Below are 17589 nucleotides of genomic sequence, written 5' to 3' on the forward strand. Positions count from 1 at the left end.
CATGAAGATTCGGGGGACTTCCCTCTCTGGGAGAAAGGGTGGTGGCAGTACCCTGCATATGCTGCCTCCGAACGGCCCGCTCGCTGGGCTGGCCTGGCCTGGGCAGGGACGGTACGGAGGTGATGATTCCAAGCTCTAACACACCTTTCCCTCTGTCACCCTGCAGGTGTTAACAGAACTGAAATCCGACAACCAGAGGCTGAAAGATGAAAATGGTGCCCTCATCAGAGTCATCAGCAAACTATCCAAATAGACTAGGCTCCCAGTTTGGGAGGGAAGGGGCAGCATTTGCGGTTCCCACCCCTCTTTTCCAGCCATTGCCTTCCAACCAAATGAAGTGAATGTTTTGGTGGAAGGACTTCTTTCTGACCCTCCTCCAGTCACCTCCTCTGCACCATACGTGTCCTCCGCACTCTGAATGCCCTGTCCCTCCCGTGCCCCCCACCCCCTGAGTTTATGGCAGTTTTAATTGAAGCATGATTGTGATCATTTGAGCCGTTCGAGCCATCTGGAGAAGGCCTTGGGGAGTCCACCAGGCTCAGCTGTGGGTCCCAACTCCCTGCTGCGCAGCTACTCGTCCACACTGGATTTGATCCAAACATGTAAGGCTCTACCCAAACCAGTACCCCACAGCCTTTTACACGGACCCAGTGTCCTCTGATCTAGGTGAGTCTTACGGTGGCCATTCCAGGATCCTGTCTGGGATGCCAAGGGAAACAGGATGTTGGCGTAACCACCGGACAGCCTCTGGAGCTGTGTTTCCATTAGATTCCAAGGTGACCGTGACTCTGCACTGAAGGTCTCTGCTAGTCTGCACCTCTCAGGAACTGACTTTTCTTTTACTCTTTGCTGGTGTTACTGTTATTTTTTCTATCAACAACCCAGTAACATGCCTGATTCGTCTTAATTCTTATTCTTTCCTCATGCCTGGCCCCCTTCCCCAGGGCTCAGATGACCCTGGCTTCCTTATTCCTTTTCTTTCTATCCTTCTATTTTCCTTCCTGTGTCCCTCATCCACCTTACCACATTGTGTAAGAGCTAGAACAGAGCATCTGACCTCACTTGTCTTTGGCCATTATGGAAAATCATTTCTCTTGGGGCGCTCTGGAGACCAGAAGAATTGCCTTGGCGGCACCGCTGGCCCTGTTGCAGAAAAGCCAGACCATGGCATAAGTGTCAGCCCACTGTTCTCATCTCCCACTTGTCTTCCCTACACAGTGATTTTCCTTATTAGAAAATCTGGGCTCTGAACACGCCATTCTGCCTCACCTCCTTTCGACCTTGTTTTCCTCTCTTCACTCTGGCACCTGCTCCAAATGAGAAAGGAGGTCCTTGCAAGGAGTCGAGAGCTGGGCTGGGTGGGAGGTGGACCGGGGAGTGGAGGCACACATACCTGGTGTGAGTAGACTATCTGGGGACATCTGCAACCTTGTGACAAAGAGGACAGAAGATAGATCGTGCTGTGGTAATGGTGGTGAATGTGATGATTTCCAGTGGCTAGATGTAGGGGAGAGACCATTTGTTTTCTAGAAGCAAACAGGAGAAATGACCTCTTAAAAGAGACTTAAAGGGATGGGATACTTCCAGCCCACTAACGAGAGTCTCAGAATCTTAGAGTGGCAAAGCCCAGAGGTCATTTGGTTGAGCTTTCCATTGTCATGTTAGAGGGACCCCCGCCTGGACCCCACTGCCCCAGCTCTGGCCCGCCATCAGGTAGCTGCACCTTTGTCCCTCGAAAGGTGAGCAACTCTGATAACCAGAAAGCTTTTCCTAAGATGAGTCGAGGTCTGCCGTGGGGGCTCCACACGGTCCAGTGCTGCCCTTTCATGTGACAGCCCCTCGTGTCATTGGTCATCTTCCCTTAACCTTACTTCCAACCAGCGTTTTCCCAGCCCTTGAAGGCATCCCTCACATGGCATACTTTTCCTGCCTGTCACATCTCGTCCGTCTTCCTGACGTATTTGGCCTTTACAGGCATTTTCTCCCAAGGTTGGTTTGAGTGTGCGGGTCATGTAAATCCTCCTCATTTTAGAGTGGCCCATGGTATTCAGTGCTTAGGGTGGTCCGTTCTCTTAACATATACCATCTCTGCCCATTTTTTATTTCTTACCCCAAAACGACAGTGTAGTTCTTCACGGCCCTCTGAAATGTTACATGCTCTTTAAACCAGAGGTCCTAATTCCAGAATAGGAAATATGTCTCCTCTGGCAAGACCCCATTTTTAGAATATACAGAATTCTCTCTTCCGTTTCCAACCATTTTCCAGGAGAAGCCACTACTGATTAGGATTTCGTATGACCTTGGGAGCACTGTCAGCTCAGTTCTCAGGGAATGCTAAATTAGAGTAAAATGTTTCCTCACTTTCACTATAAACATCATCTTCATTCTAGGGAGAGGGGAAATCAACAGAAGGTGTTGACTAATTGATTCTCCTGGCACATCCTGGATATTGGGCAAGGCATGGGGGTGGTTCCTGCCTCTTTCTCAGAAACGGAAAACTGAATTATTAGGAAAATACCCTGACCCTCTCGCATTAGATAGACCAAGTAAAAGGGTTACAGTTCCCTCATCTGTTTGTGCCTTTCAAAAGCGTGGGACAGAATCTAAAAACTCTTAGGTGGGTGTTAGGCCCTGCTGCTTCACACAGCCCTTTCACATTAAAGATGCCTTTTCTTGCCAGAAAGTTTTCCTTGTGATGAAAAATTTACAAGCTTTTCAATCTCAGGAATAATGGATTCTATGGCCAAAAAACCATGAAAGTGTAAACCATCCCAGGTAATTTCAGGCACTCTCTCTTAGGCAATTAATTTTATTGGACAGATAGACTGAATTCTGGTCCCTTCCCAGAGAATAAAATACCCTTTCCTCCCAGTTGCGTTGCCTGGAAGCCCTGGAGTGATGTCTAGAGACCCAATGGCCAGCCGTGTGCTCTCGGCGCCAACAGCAGCAGGCCTCCCTCCACTTGTGCTTTTGGTCTCTGCAGTGGCCACAGACCTCCTGTCCTCAACCTACTGGTCTGGATACCCAAGAGCACCCCAGATAGCTCAGGCTGTGTGAATACTGCCGGTCTGGCCAACAATTTGGGGCTCAGCTGTGCTGGGTCACTTTCAGACTCTTTACAGGATGGGGACGAGAAGGTTCTTGGTACGACTTTATATCCTCTGTTCTCATTAATTTGATATTTTTCAAAATCAAGCCACACCTTCGGGAGTAATGATTCGGCCATTCCAGAGATTCTCTGGCTGAAGTTTCACTGCTTCAACTGTTTGGCCTTCAAGGACTGCTTACTCTTTTCCAGATAGCTCTTGGGCTTGATGGCCCCTGTCCCAGTCCCAGTCTCCAGTGCAACAGGGTCATGCAAATCTTGGGGTGTTGCCTGTAAAGAATCTGGAGAACAGACATGCCCTGGGCTTGTGCAGTGTGCTGGGTTCTCTCTCGGGCAGTCTTGCTTGACATCTCCTGGAACCCGCCTGGCTTTTCCTATCCAGCTACAGGATGTGCTCACTTCTTTCTGCCCCTTCCTGTCTCCCTCTCCGCGTTTGAGACCAAGATACATTTATTGCTCTCTGAGGCCTCTGGTGAAGGAGGCTTCAGATCTCTGGTTTGGATCATTTCACGGGCTTCCCCGGCCCAAAACAAAACGTGCTTATTCAGTGGTTGTGCTCAGAAATGAGAAAGCTGAACCCCCATGTGTTAGCCTGTGAATTCCACAAAATCGTGCGTGAACTCTCAGGGGCTTTTAACTGAGCCACGGATGAGAGGAGAAGAAAGTCTCAAAGCCACGCATTTGGTTTGGTCTCTGGCTTTCTGGCCCCAGTGCAGCCTCCCCTAGCCAGACAGACAGACTGCCTCCCCTCAGACAAAGGCCAGCGTTTCTATCCCGACCACGGTGGCAGTCCTTCTGCAGTGGGAGAAGCATAGAGAGGAGAGATGAGCTATTGAAAATATTGTCAGTTCCTCAGCTTCCAGGTTGCTCAGCCCCACAAAAGGGAAAGCCTGAAGGATTCAGCAGCTGAGCCATGAGGCAGGGGGCAATTCCTGGTACCACCCCACTGGTTCCACTGGAGCTTAACAGGTGACACTAGATGGGCACTGGCTGCAGTCCTTCCCTCCTGGCCCTTCCCAGGGCCACTGTTTGTGCCAGCACCACACCTAACTCTAGACACACAGCAGCCCCAAATCTTGGCCCGATTCTAACTGCAAAGCTTGCACCCCACACTGATTTTTAAGGCAGGTTTCAGCCCATCAAAGGATGTGAGTCCCCTCACCCAATAAGCAAGGCAGCTTTGAGGGCAGAAGAAGCCAACAGGAAAGGATAAGCCCCTAGGAGTCAGAACAGCTGCATTGTAGGGCCAGCTCTTAGTAGCCATGTGACCTTGGGAAAGTCACCTTCGCTGTCTGCAGAATGCAGTTTTGGACTAGATTGTCCTTAAGATCCCTTCTAGGCTTATAATTCTGTGATATATTTATTCCTGGGAAGATCAGAACATTTCTTAACTCAGAATTTTTGCTCTTTCTAATGGCAAAAAATCTTGTTTTCTTCTGGATTCGTACTGTTTAACATCAGCACGTCAAGGTTGACTTCTCATCCTTGTTAGAAAGTGAATTTAATATGGAAGGTAAAATGGAATGGTGTTGCAATTGCTTTCCCTCCTAATGGCTCGGTAAGAATATTAAAACCTGCAGAGGTGGAAATTGGAGCTCATGGGGAAATGGATAGAAAGCAATTTGTTGCAGGCAGCCTTCGGACAGGTGGTTTTAATACAGGAAATAGAGCTACTGCTTCATAGATTTCGTCAGCCTTCTCAAATGTGTTCTTCATGGCCCTTAACATCCAAAGGGCAGACATGGCCCCTCTGCTTAGCACCAGCTTACCCATAGTCTTAAATTCTGCCCTACAGCAGCAAGAGAGTTTTCCTCAATAAAAACCTCAACCTTTAGTTCTGGGGAGCCCCTCTGGGTTCTGGACTATCCAAAGTAGGAGGTTCCCGTGCTGTTCAGGGTGATCCTTCTTTTAAGCAGGTCTGCAGAGGAGACCGCTGGTGCAGGAAGAGCTCAGAGACCCTAAGTCCACACAACGGTGTGGCATAGAACAGCGCTCGGCTCCAAAGAGCCTCCTGCAGGACTGGGTGTGAGTAGAGTGAAAGGCCAGAGACCCTGAAAGTGAAGGTGGCCAGTGAGCTACGGTGGGAAGTTGGGAAGGAGGCAGAACGAAGAGCAGGGTGGAGGCTGCCAGCGGGGAGGTGGGGGGGAGCAGGGGGAGGGTCACTGAGCAGTGGAGCCGCAAGCAGGGAAATGAGTGCTGGTCCCTGGTACCCTGGTCCCTCTGCCTCCCGCAGAGCAGAGATGTTAATCAGCTTCCCTAATGGTTATCGACATTGCTCCGGAGCAGTAGACCCTATCAAGGACAGCTATTGATCGCTTGTGTTTTGATTAGATTGGAAAACAGATCAACTTCATTGCAGCCCAGGAACTGTTACTATCACAGCTACTAGGGAGGAGGTGGTCTCTGGGGGCTGATAAAAACCAGCTCGAGAATCTTGACTAGCCTGCTAGCAACTGCAGAGGAAGAGATGCTTTCACTTCTCCTTTGAGATTTGTGGTCGAGGGTCAAATTGAGCATAGGTGTGGCTTGCAACCCAGTGTCCCGGAAGAGTAGAGGGAGTAGGTTTGTTCACAGACAGACACCACTGGTGAGTGATGAGTTGACGAATGATCTGATCTTACCTCAAGAGGTGTAACGACTGGGAGATCGTCCTTGCTTCTAACCTGCATGCACGCGCATGTGCACATCTGCTGGCCTGGTGTGTGCTCGGATCAATGTTATCCAAGTCTGTTATTCTGTTAATTCATATCTTTTGCTCTTCCCCTGCCCTTCCAATCCCCAAAAGGCTTTCTCTCTGAGCCATTCTCCAGTCCCATCTGCTCATCATTTCAGACTGTGAATCTGCCAGAGTAATAGTTTCTGTTATTTCTCCTCCAAATTTCCCCTTCATGCTTCCAGTAAACTTCTTGGGTGTCCCCTTAAGGTGACATTAGGATGCTCTTGTGTCCCTACAAGCAAAGAAACTTCTCGTTCACCCTTCCTCTCCCATCTCCCACCATTCTTTGTTCTCTGCTGTCTCACTTGGCGCTAGTGGCACTTAGGAGGTTTTCCACACATCAGCCATGGTTCCTGTTCCACTCCCATTCTCCAACCACAGCCACCACTACCCCTCTTCTAGTTTCAAAGGTCCCTGGCCGTTCTAACAGCCTCTCAGAGAGGAGGTCTGAATGGTGGGCCCGTCTGACTTGTCCGTGGCCTGGCCAGGGAGACCATGGGTAGCCGTGTGGAGCTTACTCAGTCTTTGTCCTGAGAGCTTTGACTATTTCCAGCTAGGGACAGAGTATTTTCCCAGAAAAAAACCTCAGCCCATTGCTCCCTCGCAGGAGAGGAGGCAGGAGAGGCACACTGACTGCAGGGAGCCTCTGAGAGCCTCCGATGTCCCCGCAAAACCAGATTTGAGGATGAGGGGCAGATCCTGAACAGGGACACGTGAAGTCAACAGACTTCACCTTAACATATCTGACCCTGTCTTCCCTCCCTCCCCCACCACTGAAGCCTGGGACAGATTCCAGCTTGTCCTCCGGTGAGGAAGGCCAGAAAACGAGAGGTGAGGGGAAGGAGGATGTAGGGGCTCAGGCACAGACCACCAGGAGGCGGGCTGCAGGGCTGCGAGAGGGTTCTGGGAGGTTGCAGCAATCCAGAAGAACGCCACTTCCGCCTAGAGTCCCTTGAGCCTTTGAAAGACTGGGCCTGCCACCTCACTGGCCCCCAGGAAGGGCCATCATTTCCCCGAGGAGGGACGAAACCTGTTTCATCCTTGCTCCCCCGCTCCTGGAGAAGATACAGCCTGTTCTCACGGGACTCATGCAGACTCTGGCGTTGGCTTCATGGTTTCCCTCCCTCTGTTCTTCCTTTGCCCTTGACCGTGATCAGTTAGGGGTGAGAAGAGCTTAGAAGAACCACCCTGGGGTCCTCATGCCTCTCCCATTTTAGGGGTTGAATTTTGTGTTTTCTCCATTCAGTTCACCCTTCACTCCCGACCTTACTTCCACCACAGTTAAAGCAGCAGATGTAAGTTTTTCAGCTGACTTGTACGGATTAACTTCAGTCCATTGTAAATACACCTGGGGTGGGATAAGGGCATTTAGGGAGGGGGAGCCAGATTCGCTTTGTGAATTGAATGTATTTTTATGCAATTTTGAGTGGCCTTTCAACCCTGAGATGAATGATTTTGTTTTACTGGTTGTTATTATATAGTATTATTAAGTATTCTGTGTTTGAAAGTTTGGGAGTAATATTCACATCTATATGATGCCTGTAAACACGACCATATTTATAAATGAGTAAATAAAACCGTGTTTTAACTTTGTGACTGTGTCTCCACGGTTAAGGAAGTGGGGTCTATAGACTGTCCCATCTGGGGCAGCCCATTCCAGGTTTACCGGGGTGGGGGGTGCTCACCCTCCTGCCTCTGTCCCAGGAACAGCCAGGAGTGAGTCACTGTCACTGAAAGCGGGATCTCTGGAGTCAGACCAAGGAAAAGCCGAGATTGGACGTTCAAAGGAACCATTCGAAGAAATGAAGATTCCCGGTGTTGAGCGACTCGGAATACGGTGATTTCTTTGCGGGGAGCAAGCTCTGTGACTGAGGGGCGGAGCCGGTCTGGATGGACACTGACACGCTCGGGCACACGGGCAGAGGAGGGCTGGAGAGGCGGCGGCTTTCTTGGGCTCCTGGAGGTCGCCCGGCGTTCCCCCTCAGCCCTCTGCTGTATGCATAGTGGTCTTCGCTAGGCCACCCTGTGACTGAGGAGAGCCGAAACCACGCAGCAGCTTCCGGCGACCAAGCTGCGGGGTTACTGGAGGTTAAATCCGAACTCCCAGCCAAGCAGCCGTGTCCAGGGGGGCGGCCGCTCAGGCCCCCCGGCCGGGGGTGCAGGTGGGTGGCCAGGTCTGACCTCGCTCAGCCAAGGTTCGGGTCTGCTTTCTCCATCCAGCAAGCCCTGCCTCCAGCTTGGCTCAGCCCTGTGTTTGCCGCCAAGCGGAAATCCCTGGTCACTGACTTGGCGCAAGCACCGGGAGGAAAGATTCTTTTCCCTTGCTGTCACCCAGCTGCTCGGAGCCCAAGCAGCAACACAACGAACATGACGTCATGGTTGAAGAGTTCAGACCTGTCCTGGGGCCCGAAACAGAGGCAAAGCAGCATGTGTGATGCGAGGGCCTTCGAAACCACAAAAATCCTTTCTCCTTCTGTTCTCCCCCGCTTGAGCTGGTGAGGACTTGTTCCCGGTCCTGGTATCCCCTGGCAAGCCCTCTGCAAAGGGGAAGAGCCCATGGCGGAGAGCTCACGTGTTCAGCCAGGAGACCCACCACCGGCAAGTCCTCAGCCCTCCAGGCTACCCAGCCCACCCTGCTCAGGAGCTAAAGCAGCAAGCCCAGATCCGCCTTCTGGTCTGGGTGCCGTCGCCGCCTCCTGTGTCCGCACCCGACAGGCAAGCTCAGGTTTGGGCCCAGCGGCCCCGCGCCCACTCGGCTGCCCTTAGACACAGCGGGAATCTCAGCCAGGGGGAAGCTCTCGAAATGACAGAGATCTGGTCCGTCCTCGGGGCGAGGAGACAGGTCCACAGGAGGGAGCGAACCAAGGAAGGGGCCTCACCCTTGCCAGTTCTTAGGGGTGTGGACCTGCGTGAAACCTTAGAACGTAAGAGACTCCATTCTGGGACTGACGCTTCATCGTGCTTTCAAAAACACGTACTGAACTACTGAACTAGGCAGAGGCACAGGCCTGAACACTGGCCTGCTGCCTCCACATTCTTTTTTTTTCTTTTTTTTTTTTTTTTAGAGAAAATAGGCAGAGAGAGAGGGGGAAGCAGGCTCTCTGCTCAGCAGGGATGCTGAGGCAAAAGCGGGGCTTGATCCCAGGGCCCCGAGATCATGACCTGAGACGAAGGCAGTGGCTTAATCCACCGAGCCACCCAGGCGCCCCTGCCTCCACATTCTTGATAACAGTCGGACCCTGTGCAAAAGATTTTCCTAGAACCGACCGTACTCGGAAAACCAACTGTACAATGTGATTCTATCCTCCAACCATAATTTTTAGAAAACAACTTGTGTGCATTTCTTAATACTTCCAATCTGCTGATAAAAACCTCAGGCTTTTACCCTTGAAGGGACACCGCTGGTTTGCTATCCGAAGCTGGGTCCCCTGAATTGCAATTCTAAGACCCCACACAAATGCCTTTGTTTTATTTCAGTTCACCCTCTTTTCCTTCTCAGTAGGGGCGGTTGCTGCCCTACTTTCTCTTTTCTTAAAATTCTGAAGCTTCCTCCTTGGCCCCTAACATCTTTGCCTCAGTAGTCAAAGACATTACAATGGGGCAATCGAGGACTTCTTAGGCATTCTCTCTTTTCAAACTTCTATTCCCCAGGCCCAGTTTCCGTGTCTGAGCGCTCGCAAGGTCTGTTCCCCCAAGCCCGCCCCATGGGAAAGGAATGGAGGATCCCCCAGGCTACCAGGCCCCCTCCCCCAGCACCACTGCCCTGACCCTGTCACGGGGATGTGTGCGCCCCACCACCCATCACAGACTGCATCCCCAAGAAGAGAATGAGCCTCAGGCCCCTTGCACTGCTTCCCTGAAGGAATACGCTGGCCTCAAGGCCAGGTTCTCCAAACCCGCTCCCCACACGCACCCACCACCCAGACTCTCAGGAGGCAGCTCCTGCCAGGCCCCTCCCCGCAGCCCAGCAAACACAAGAGACAGCCCCCCACCCCCGGGTTTCTTTCAGCTCATTTCTTTAATAAGGAGACGCAGCTCATTACAAAATAACATTTGACAAGAGATCAGACAAGAACAACAGAGTCCACATAAGGGGGGTGTGGAGAGCATTGCCAAGCAGAGGAGGTGGGGGGCGAGGGGTCGGGGCGAGGGCTACACATGTGTCCTTCTTATGAAGACAAAGGCAGGGTTCCTGGCAGGGTCGATGCATCCCAGCGGTGACCTGAGGCAGGCTAGGGTCTGCCCCTCTGGTTTTGAAGTTTTCAGATCCCTGGGATTTCAGAAGCAGCAAATCAAGTCCTTAGAGGGGGAGGAGTCAGGGCAGAACAGTCAAGCTTCTTTGAAGAGGGTCCCCCCCCCAAGCCCCCGAGTCCTGATGGCTGAGGAGGGCCAGGTGGAGAGACCCCCGACCCCTTGCACCCAGCTCTGCCACTCCACCAGGCCGGACCCCCTCAGCTCTTGTCGGCACTGCTGTCTGCCGTGGGTGGGGACAGCGGGAGGGTCCCAGAGAGCGCTAGTGGGAGGCTGGGCTGGTCTTCCCTCCTCCAAGATCCCAGCCCACCTGGAGACAGTCCCCAGCACCGGGATCCCTGGGACTTCTGTGTGCTCAAGAGTCATGGTTTGTGAAGGGCAGAGCCCACCTCACTGCCTTCGGCCTTGTTCTCCTCAGGTTTTTGTGTCTCTTCTCCCTCATGCTTATTGGTTGCCATGCCTCAGGCCTCCTGGCATTTTCCACACAAGTCTAGTCTGCCCTCGCCGGTGCCCTTGGGGCGAGGACCTGCAGGCTGGAAGCTATGTGTCCGTCCTGGTACAACACAGTGACGTGGGACCTGCACAGCCCCCAGCGCCCCCACCCCAATTCTCTACCACAGGATGCTCCTGGCTGGGGCTGCCCTGGAGAGCTGACGGGAGGGTCTGCAGGCCACAGGCCACCGGCTCTTGGAGGGAGCCTGCAGGAGGGAGCATGGTGGGAAGAGGGCAACCCATGGCACGCTCCAGTGTACCCCCCAGAGGCCCTCCCCCATTGCCACCCACAGCCCCTGAGCCCACAGGGTCACAGAAGCAGGGCTGGTTCTGTCAAGCCCGGATGGTGATGGGAACCTGAGCCGCTGACTAGCTGCTCCCGAAAATCCCGGTGGCTTCCTCAGTGCCCTTTGAGAATGTAGCCAACACTATGGCATCCCCGCCACGGGATGGAGATGGAGCTGGACTGTCAAATCCAGGTGAAGGAGCCCGCTCGGGCAGGGCCAGCAGGGACGCCTCCTGGGACTCAGCCAGAACCCCTGGACGCCATCCGTCCTACGACACGGGGCTGAGAGAGCGGGAGGGGTGACAACAGGTGAGCCCTTCACAAGTGTTCTGTGGGGAGCCAGTCAGAGGGACACGGGGGGCTCCTGGGAGGAACCACGGGCAGTCTCCTGCAGGAGGCTCCCTTTATGGCTTTTCAGTTAATTCATACAGTGGGAGGAAGGGGCACACCGCACACACACACACACACACGGGACACAGAAGCTACTGGGACAGCAGACACCAGGCTGGACACAGCACTCAGTATACTGAGGGTCAGCTCGGAGATGGGGGGATGGGCCTTCGGGGCGCCAGGGGTCCTCCCACGTCCCCGAAGGCAGGGCTGGGGCTGGTGCCAGAAACCGGCGCCCCCGGCCCGCGGCTCCCACTGGGGGATTCCTGATGGGGTGAGACAGGGTGGGGCTCGGGGACAAAGACTGGACATGACATAAAATCGAAGGGGCAGCCTCAATGAGGTGTGTCAAGTGGGATCGAGGTCAGGGGTCGGGGGTACTCTCAGCATATGGCCATGCGGCTATTTACAGAAAGTCAGAGACATGCATGTTGAGTAAACGAGACTCGGTTCGTAGGTTTATAGGTCACTATCTTCTTGTCTATCTAACTAAATGCACATGGAGAGGGTCATGAGGCTCAAATGGCTTCAGAAGGTTCTTGTTTTGTTGTCATTTAAAAAATAAAGTATATTCGTGTGTCTTCAAGTCACAGTGTCCCCTTCTCAATGTTGCAGCTCGAAAAGCAGGTTAAGTAAGATCCTCGGTGACCAGTCGTCTCTGGCCCCCCCCGGGACTGAGGGGAGAGGGGGGAAGTGGTCATAGAATGGGGTATCCGATAAAACAGGATGGCCAGTTAAATTTGAATCTCAGATAAACAACAAATCCCTCTTTGTATCGTATGCTCCAATTTTTGCCCAAGACATACTCAGGCTTTAAAATTATGCATTGTTTATCCCAAATGCAAATTGAACTGGGTATCTTGTATTTTTTATTTGCCAAATCTGAGAACCATGTCGTGGGGCTCTGGGCCACCAAGGTCAGGCCTTGGGACTCTTCCCTGCCTGCCACCAGCCAGGGCTCTGAGAAATGACCCCCCACCGAGCCTCAGGTGGGAAGGGGGTGGAGGGTGAGGACAGAGTAGAGGGTAGGAGGGCAGGTCCCGGCTCAGTCTCTTCCTACCTAGGCGTGGAGGAACAAAGGCCAGCCTCTCTCCGTATATAGTTGGGTGAGACCAAGAATTAGCATACATTAGCATCCATGGAATCTCTCACTCCCAGCCCCAGGGGAGGTTTCTCAACCTCTCGGGGAGCTGGTTTTACCCACAGGAGGACCGCTGCAACCTCTCTTTTCTCTCTCACTGGAGCCCTGGGCCAGCAACATCAGCCCAAACTGATTCTGCAGAAACCTAGCCAAATATGGTTTCCTGGGAAGAAAAAAAAAATCAGGATCTGAGGCTGTGCTCTAATCCCGGCTGGCCCACCCTCCAGCTGAGGGATCCCTGCAAGGGCACTTCTCCCTGTCTGGGGCTGCCTGAGTGTCCTCTACCTTACTTCCCCCGAGACCTCAGCTTCCGCTTTCCGAAGTCCAAAAATCTGGCCACAGCTCTGGTAGAGTTAGCTTCCCCTCTGGAATGACTTCCCCTCTGGAGAAAGGAGAGGACCAAGTTCTCTGGTCTCCCCCAGTTCTGGGTGGGACTGGGTTTGGGTCTTTATGGTCTCAGCCCTTTGGAAGAAAATCACTCCTATGCTAGGTCCCTGTCTGCAATAGACTTTGGGCATGAAAACGCACAGCCGCAAGAGACCTCCAGAACCCCTCACTACTAGCCAGACCCTAACTCTGTCCTACTTAGGGCTTGCATGCCAGCATCCTAACATCCCCAGAAATAAACCTGCTTGGCAGTGAGGGTTCAGAACAATGCTCCGTGCTTCGGGTAACATCCTCACTCAGGTGTGGAAAACTTACAAGCCTAAGTATGTTTACCAGCCTAGTTCATAGACCTAGATAGAGGCCCTCACTAGGATGGCTCCTCTTAGCCAAGAGCCCATCCAAGGACCGGCAGGAACCTAGGCGGGTGGGAGGGGGGAACTGTTGCCTGAGAGACACTCAGGTCTCTCCCTGGGTCACACTGGTGCCAACACCCAGTCTCTCGGCAACATGTCCCCACCCCTCAAGCCTGCTCACTAGAGGGGGGTCCAGAGTAACAAAATCCAGCCCCTGTCTTCTTTCTGGAACATCACCCAAACCCACCATTTCCTCTCCTCCCCATCAGGAGAGTGGCAAATCTCGGGCTCTGGAAGGGCTAAATGAGGTTCATGGGCACAGAAGAATCTCAGGGGGTAGAAAGTACATCAGGAGAGGCCAAAGAATGGAGGTAAGGAAGATGAGATCGACAGGGAGGTCCTATGAACAAGGATTGTGGGATAGAGCGGGGAGAGAGACCTGAGAAAGCACCAAAATCCCACAGCTCTGGGGATTGGAGAAGAGTCCAGTGACTTCGGATGTCCATACCAGGACATCCTACGCTGCCCTCAGCCAGATTCTGAAGGCACCCTATTTTCCTACAACTCTCTACTATGACCACAACTCTGGTCCCAAGGTCCAAAGTTCACAGTCCTTGTCAGAGTCCTACCTTCTCATCATTGAGTACACACCCACACTCACACAGGGTCCAGTAAAATACAATCTCCCATGTACCAAGGGCCACTAGCAAGGAGAAGGGTCTCTGAGAGATGAACAAGGCTGAGCCCTGCTTCCCAGTCTGTTTCTGGTGGAAGTGTTCCCTCGTCCCCAACTCTAAACAAAAAAAGTTGGCACAACAGAAACAAAAAACCTTTCTTTTAAGAAAATAAAAAGACACTCTGCACCTTCTTCATGTGGATCCTCATAGCCTGATTTTCTCTAACACTGTCCATCTGTCTCAGGTACCTAGAGGAAGCTGAGGTGGCCCAGATGGGGCATGACAAGAAGTGCTGCCATTTTTGCCAGGAAAGAGGGAGATCCCCAAGGTTCTGAGGAAGCTGTGAGTATTCTGTGGCGAAGAGATGACAAGGGCCTCAGGGCTTCATGGTTGGAAGAGAGAGGCTGAAGGCTGAAGGAAGGGAGGCAAGAATGGGAGAAAAGGGCGGAAGGAAGTGGCGCTAACCTCAGGCCGTGTGGGGCCTAACTCCTTGCCCAGGCTGAGTGTTTGGAAGGAGGCTCAGTGCAAACTTGACTAACACATATATGGCTTTTTATCAGTGTTGGGGACAAAAGGTGAAGAAGGAATGGGACACAAAGGAGCGTGGGGTAGAAACCCCCACAGCTGTCCTCCACCTCCCATTTGGAATGGATATCCTGCTTCTTGGCTTTCATAGAGAGAAGCCTCCCTAAGAAACGGTAGGATGGGGCTCCCCACAGGTCTCCCTGGGCCACGCCAGCTACCCATAAGCTGTCTGGCGTGGAAGGCAGAGGAGTGGGTGCTGGGGGGGACTCTCAGCACCCCCACCCGTCTCATCCGGGAAATCTCGGCCATCTGTCCACCATCGTCCCCCTTCTTACCTGGACCTCAGGGGAACTAAGAATACTTAAACCTTCCTTTTAAGAGTTCTCTGGCTCTGTACAGATAACAGTCTTCAGATAGCATTGCTCCACTTAGATTAAAAGAGAAAACAGAAGCAAAGGCATGATGGGGAATCAATGCAAATCAACCGCATAGCTTATATTCTGGAAAGGGAGAAAGCATCTGTGTTTCCCACTGGAAGGGACTGAAGAAGATCCAGGAGTTTCATTTGGTCTTTCTAGGTAATGGGTCTTTGTTTCTTCATAGTTTGATGTTAACTGTCAACAACAGTGAGATCCCAGGAGTGATGGTCCCTTGTTAGAGCCTGACCGATCTAGTAATAGTTCATGTCCATGAATGTCCCAGAAACCATACTTGTGGGGAAACCATGCCTGACGGGAGGAAGTCTATGATGGCATCAGGGGTTTGGTCCTAGTTCTGGACAAATCCAGTCTTCACATCTTGCCTCCCACACCCACCCACAAGGAGTATGGGAGTTTCTGGCATCTGGCCAGGATTCTGAGCCCTCTCCACGAGTTGACAGATCTTCCACTTAGACAGTGGAGGTCTCTTCATTTCAGAGTCCCTGAAGAGCCTTCTCTTCCCACACAACTTCACTGTCCATGGCTCATTCCAGGAATGCAGAGAGATACTCAAACACACACACACATACACACACACACACACACACACACACACACACACCTTAGGCCACTGTGTTGCCTTTCCTGTCAGGAAACAGGATGTGCTGCCATTTTGTTGGTCCAGAACGCTCGAAAAACAGGAAGTGCTGAGACTTTCTGCCAGAAGAGGGCCTCACTCAGGGTGAGGCTTCAGAGAAGCTTTGAAGGAGTGAGAGGGAAACGTGACAGGGCATGCAGCAAGGACAGCTCCTGGGACGATGAAAAGAGCCAGGCTTCTCTTTCACCTGTTAGGGGACTCTCCTCACACAGCCTTCAGAGGGAAGTTGGTCTTTAAAAAGAGATGAAGGAAGGAAAAACAAGGACACAACCACAAACAAATGAGAAAGAAAACCTCTAAGGTCGCATAACTGAGGTATTGATAGCTCTGGATCTTGTCAGTGTCTGTCACGGCGCAGGCTCCCGGCCACTGCTGCCTACTTGTTCTTCCCCAGAAGCGCGTCCACCTCCTCCTCAGGCTTGAGTGAGTGCCACTGGGCGATGGGCCTCCGGGGGTTGGCCAGCATGTCGGACCAGTGCCGCAGCTCCGTGCCCGTGGCGTTGCTGCCCACGAAGATCTTGCCAATGGCTTCGTTCTTGCCCAGCTTGTCATAGTCCAGCACGGTGACCACCACCTGGACTTTCTGTGAGGAAGCAAAGGAGGGGAGGAGTTGGCAGGTGAAAACGAGCGATCACGTGACCGAACTTCTCCTCTTCCCTCCTCTAGTCCAAATGCTTGGCAAGGAGAGCACCTTGCTTCCCTTTCTGGCTCCAAAAAGGCTGGACTTACACACAGGCAGGGGCTGCACCTTCTGGAAACAGCCTTTGTTTCTACCAATAGCTACTTACTGAGCATGTGCCATGCTCCGGCCACTGCTGAGGGCCAGAGGGTGGAGGGGGGTGAGGAAAAGGGAAAAGGCAACATCACCTCTAACGAAAGCAGCAGACACGTACTCAGAAACATACAACTCAAAGTGATAAAGTTTACGCTAGAGAGGTAAGTAGAAGGTACTATGGGAACTCGGACAAGGTGACCGTCCTCCTCGGGTCAGTCAGGAAAGGCTTCACAGAGGTGACACAGATTCGCTGGAGGGGGACTGGGCCTGGCTGGGGGGCCGCGGCAGGGTTGGGGGGGGTGGGATCGTGAATGCCTGAACCAAGGTGGGGGCAGTGGGAACGGAAGCAGAGGCCAGACTGGAGGCGTTGAGGGGAGAGAATCAAGAGGACTTGGTGGTCAGTCGGACTGACTGAGGGGACAATCAGTGCCTTCCTCTGGCCTGGCCACCCCTGCCCCCAGCCCTTCCACCCCTCCCCCATCTCAGGCTCATCCTTTAGGACCAAACTTGCTCTGGGGAGCCTCAGCTGAGCTGTTCACCGTGCTCTGCGGTCACACACACTGAAGCCCCATCTCCCTGGATCTCAGTGGCCTGTTCCTGCGGTCCCTCCCGACTGTGAGGTCCTCGACAGTGAGGACTGTGTCTTCTACACCTGTGTTTCTCCGGCATCTCATGAGTTCCTGGCACTTAGGGAATGCTCAGCGAAGTATGTTGGATAAATGAGGAAGGAAAGAAAAAGGACAGAGGGTCTGAGATGATGCCCAGGTCTCTCACTTAGCGAGCTTGCTGGTAGGAGGCAGGAAGGAGAGATCAGAGAAGGGAAGGATGGAGGAAAAGAGGGGAGAGGAAGGGGGCAGTGGGGGGAGCTGGGAGCAGACCTAGGCAGCAGCAGAAGTGCGGGAAGGATGACCAAGGCGGGAAGCGGCCGGGCCAGGAGGAGGCTGCCGCCCACCTCCTCGGCAGCTCAACCTCACCGGCCCATCGCATACTCGGGTGCCCCCCGGTTCTAAAGGAATGACTGGTAGAATTGTTTTGAGTTGTTCGTGTTCATCTCTGAAACACTCTGGAAGGAGGCCTGGGAAGGAGACCCCAGGACAGCACCGTGAGAGCCAGAGCCCTCCCCGCCGATCGAGGCGGCTCCAGGGCTGCGGGGGAGCTCCCTCACGCCCCTCAAGGGCACCTCTGCCGCCCCCACCCGCCTGGGCCCCCGCGCCCGGAAACGCGAGCACCTGAATCTGCTCAAAGGGGATCTCAAAGCTGAAGGACTCGTTGAAGTAGGGGTTCAGCGTCTTCTTCTTCACCGTCGTCTTCTTCTTCTTGAGCCTCTTGCCGTTCTGCATCAGGTGGATCTTCACGTAGGGATCTGCGCAGGGAGAACCGCGGCCCTGGAGAGGCCCCCTCAGTCCCCCACCC

At 53.1% G+C, this 17589-nt stretch overlaps 2 protein-coding genes across 12 annotated transcripts in view; one reads left to right on the forward strand and one right to left on the reverse strand.

Moving 5' to 3' along the window:
- The window catches only part of PPP1R12B (protein phosphatase 1 regulatory subunit 12B), a 221067-nt gene extending 213652 nt beyond the window's left edge, over positions 1–7415 (forward strand). For all 8 annotated transcript variants that reach the window (XM_059146015.1, XM_059146016.1, XM_059146017.1 and 5 more), the window contains one exon: positions 167–7415. Coding sequence is in view for 4 of the 8 variants with exons in the window: in XM_059146017.1 (XP_059002000.1) it covers positions 167–253 (87 nt within the window). In the remaining 4 variants the exon portion in view is untranslated. The remainder of the gene's footprint in view (positions 1–166) is intronic.
- A 7374-nt stretch (positions 7416–14789) lies between these two features.
- SYT2 (synaptotagmin 2) overlaps positions 14790–17589 on the reverse strand; it is a 103776-nt gene continuing 100976 nt past the window's right edge. For all 4 annotated transcript variants that reach the window (XM_059146027.1, XM_059146028.1, XM_059146029.1 and 1 more), the window contains 2 exons: positions 17406–17539; positions 14790–15984 (listed from right to left, as the gene is read on the reverse strand). In XM_059146027.1, coding sequence (XP_059002010.1) covers positions 15778–15984; positions 17406–17539 — 341 coding nt within the window. In that variant the 3' untranslated portion in view covers positions 14790–15777. The remainder of the gene's footprint in view (positions 15985–17405; positions 17540–17589) is intronic.

This window comes from Mustela lutreola, chromosome 14 (genome assembly GCF_030435805.1).
Source record: "Mustela lutreola isolate mMusLut2 chromosome 14, mMusLut2.pri, whole genome shotgun sequence".
Taxonomy (NCBI): Eukaryota; Metazoa; Chordata; class Mammalia; order Carnivora; family Mustelidae; genus Mustela; species Mustela lutreola.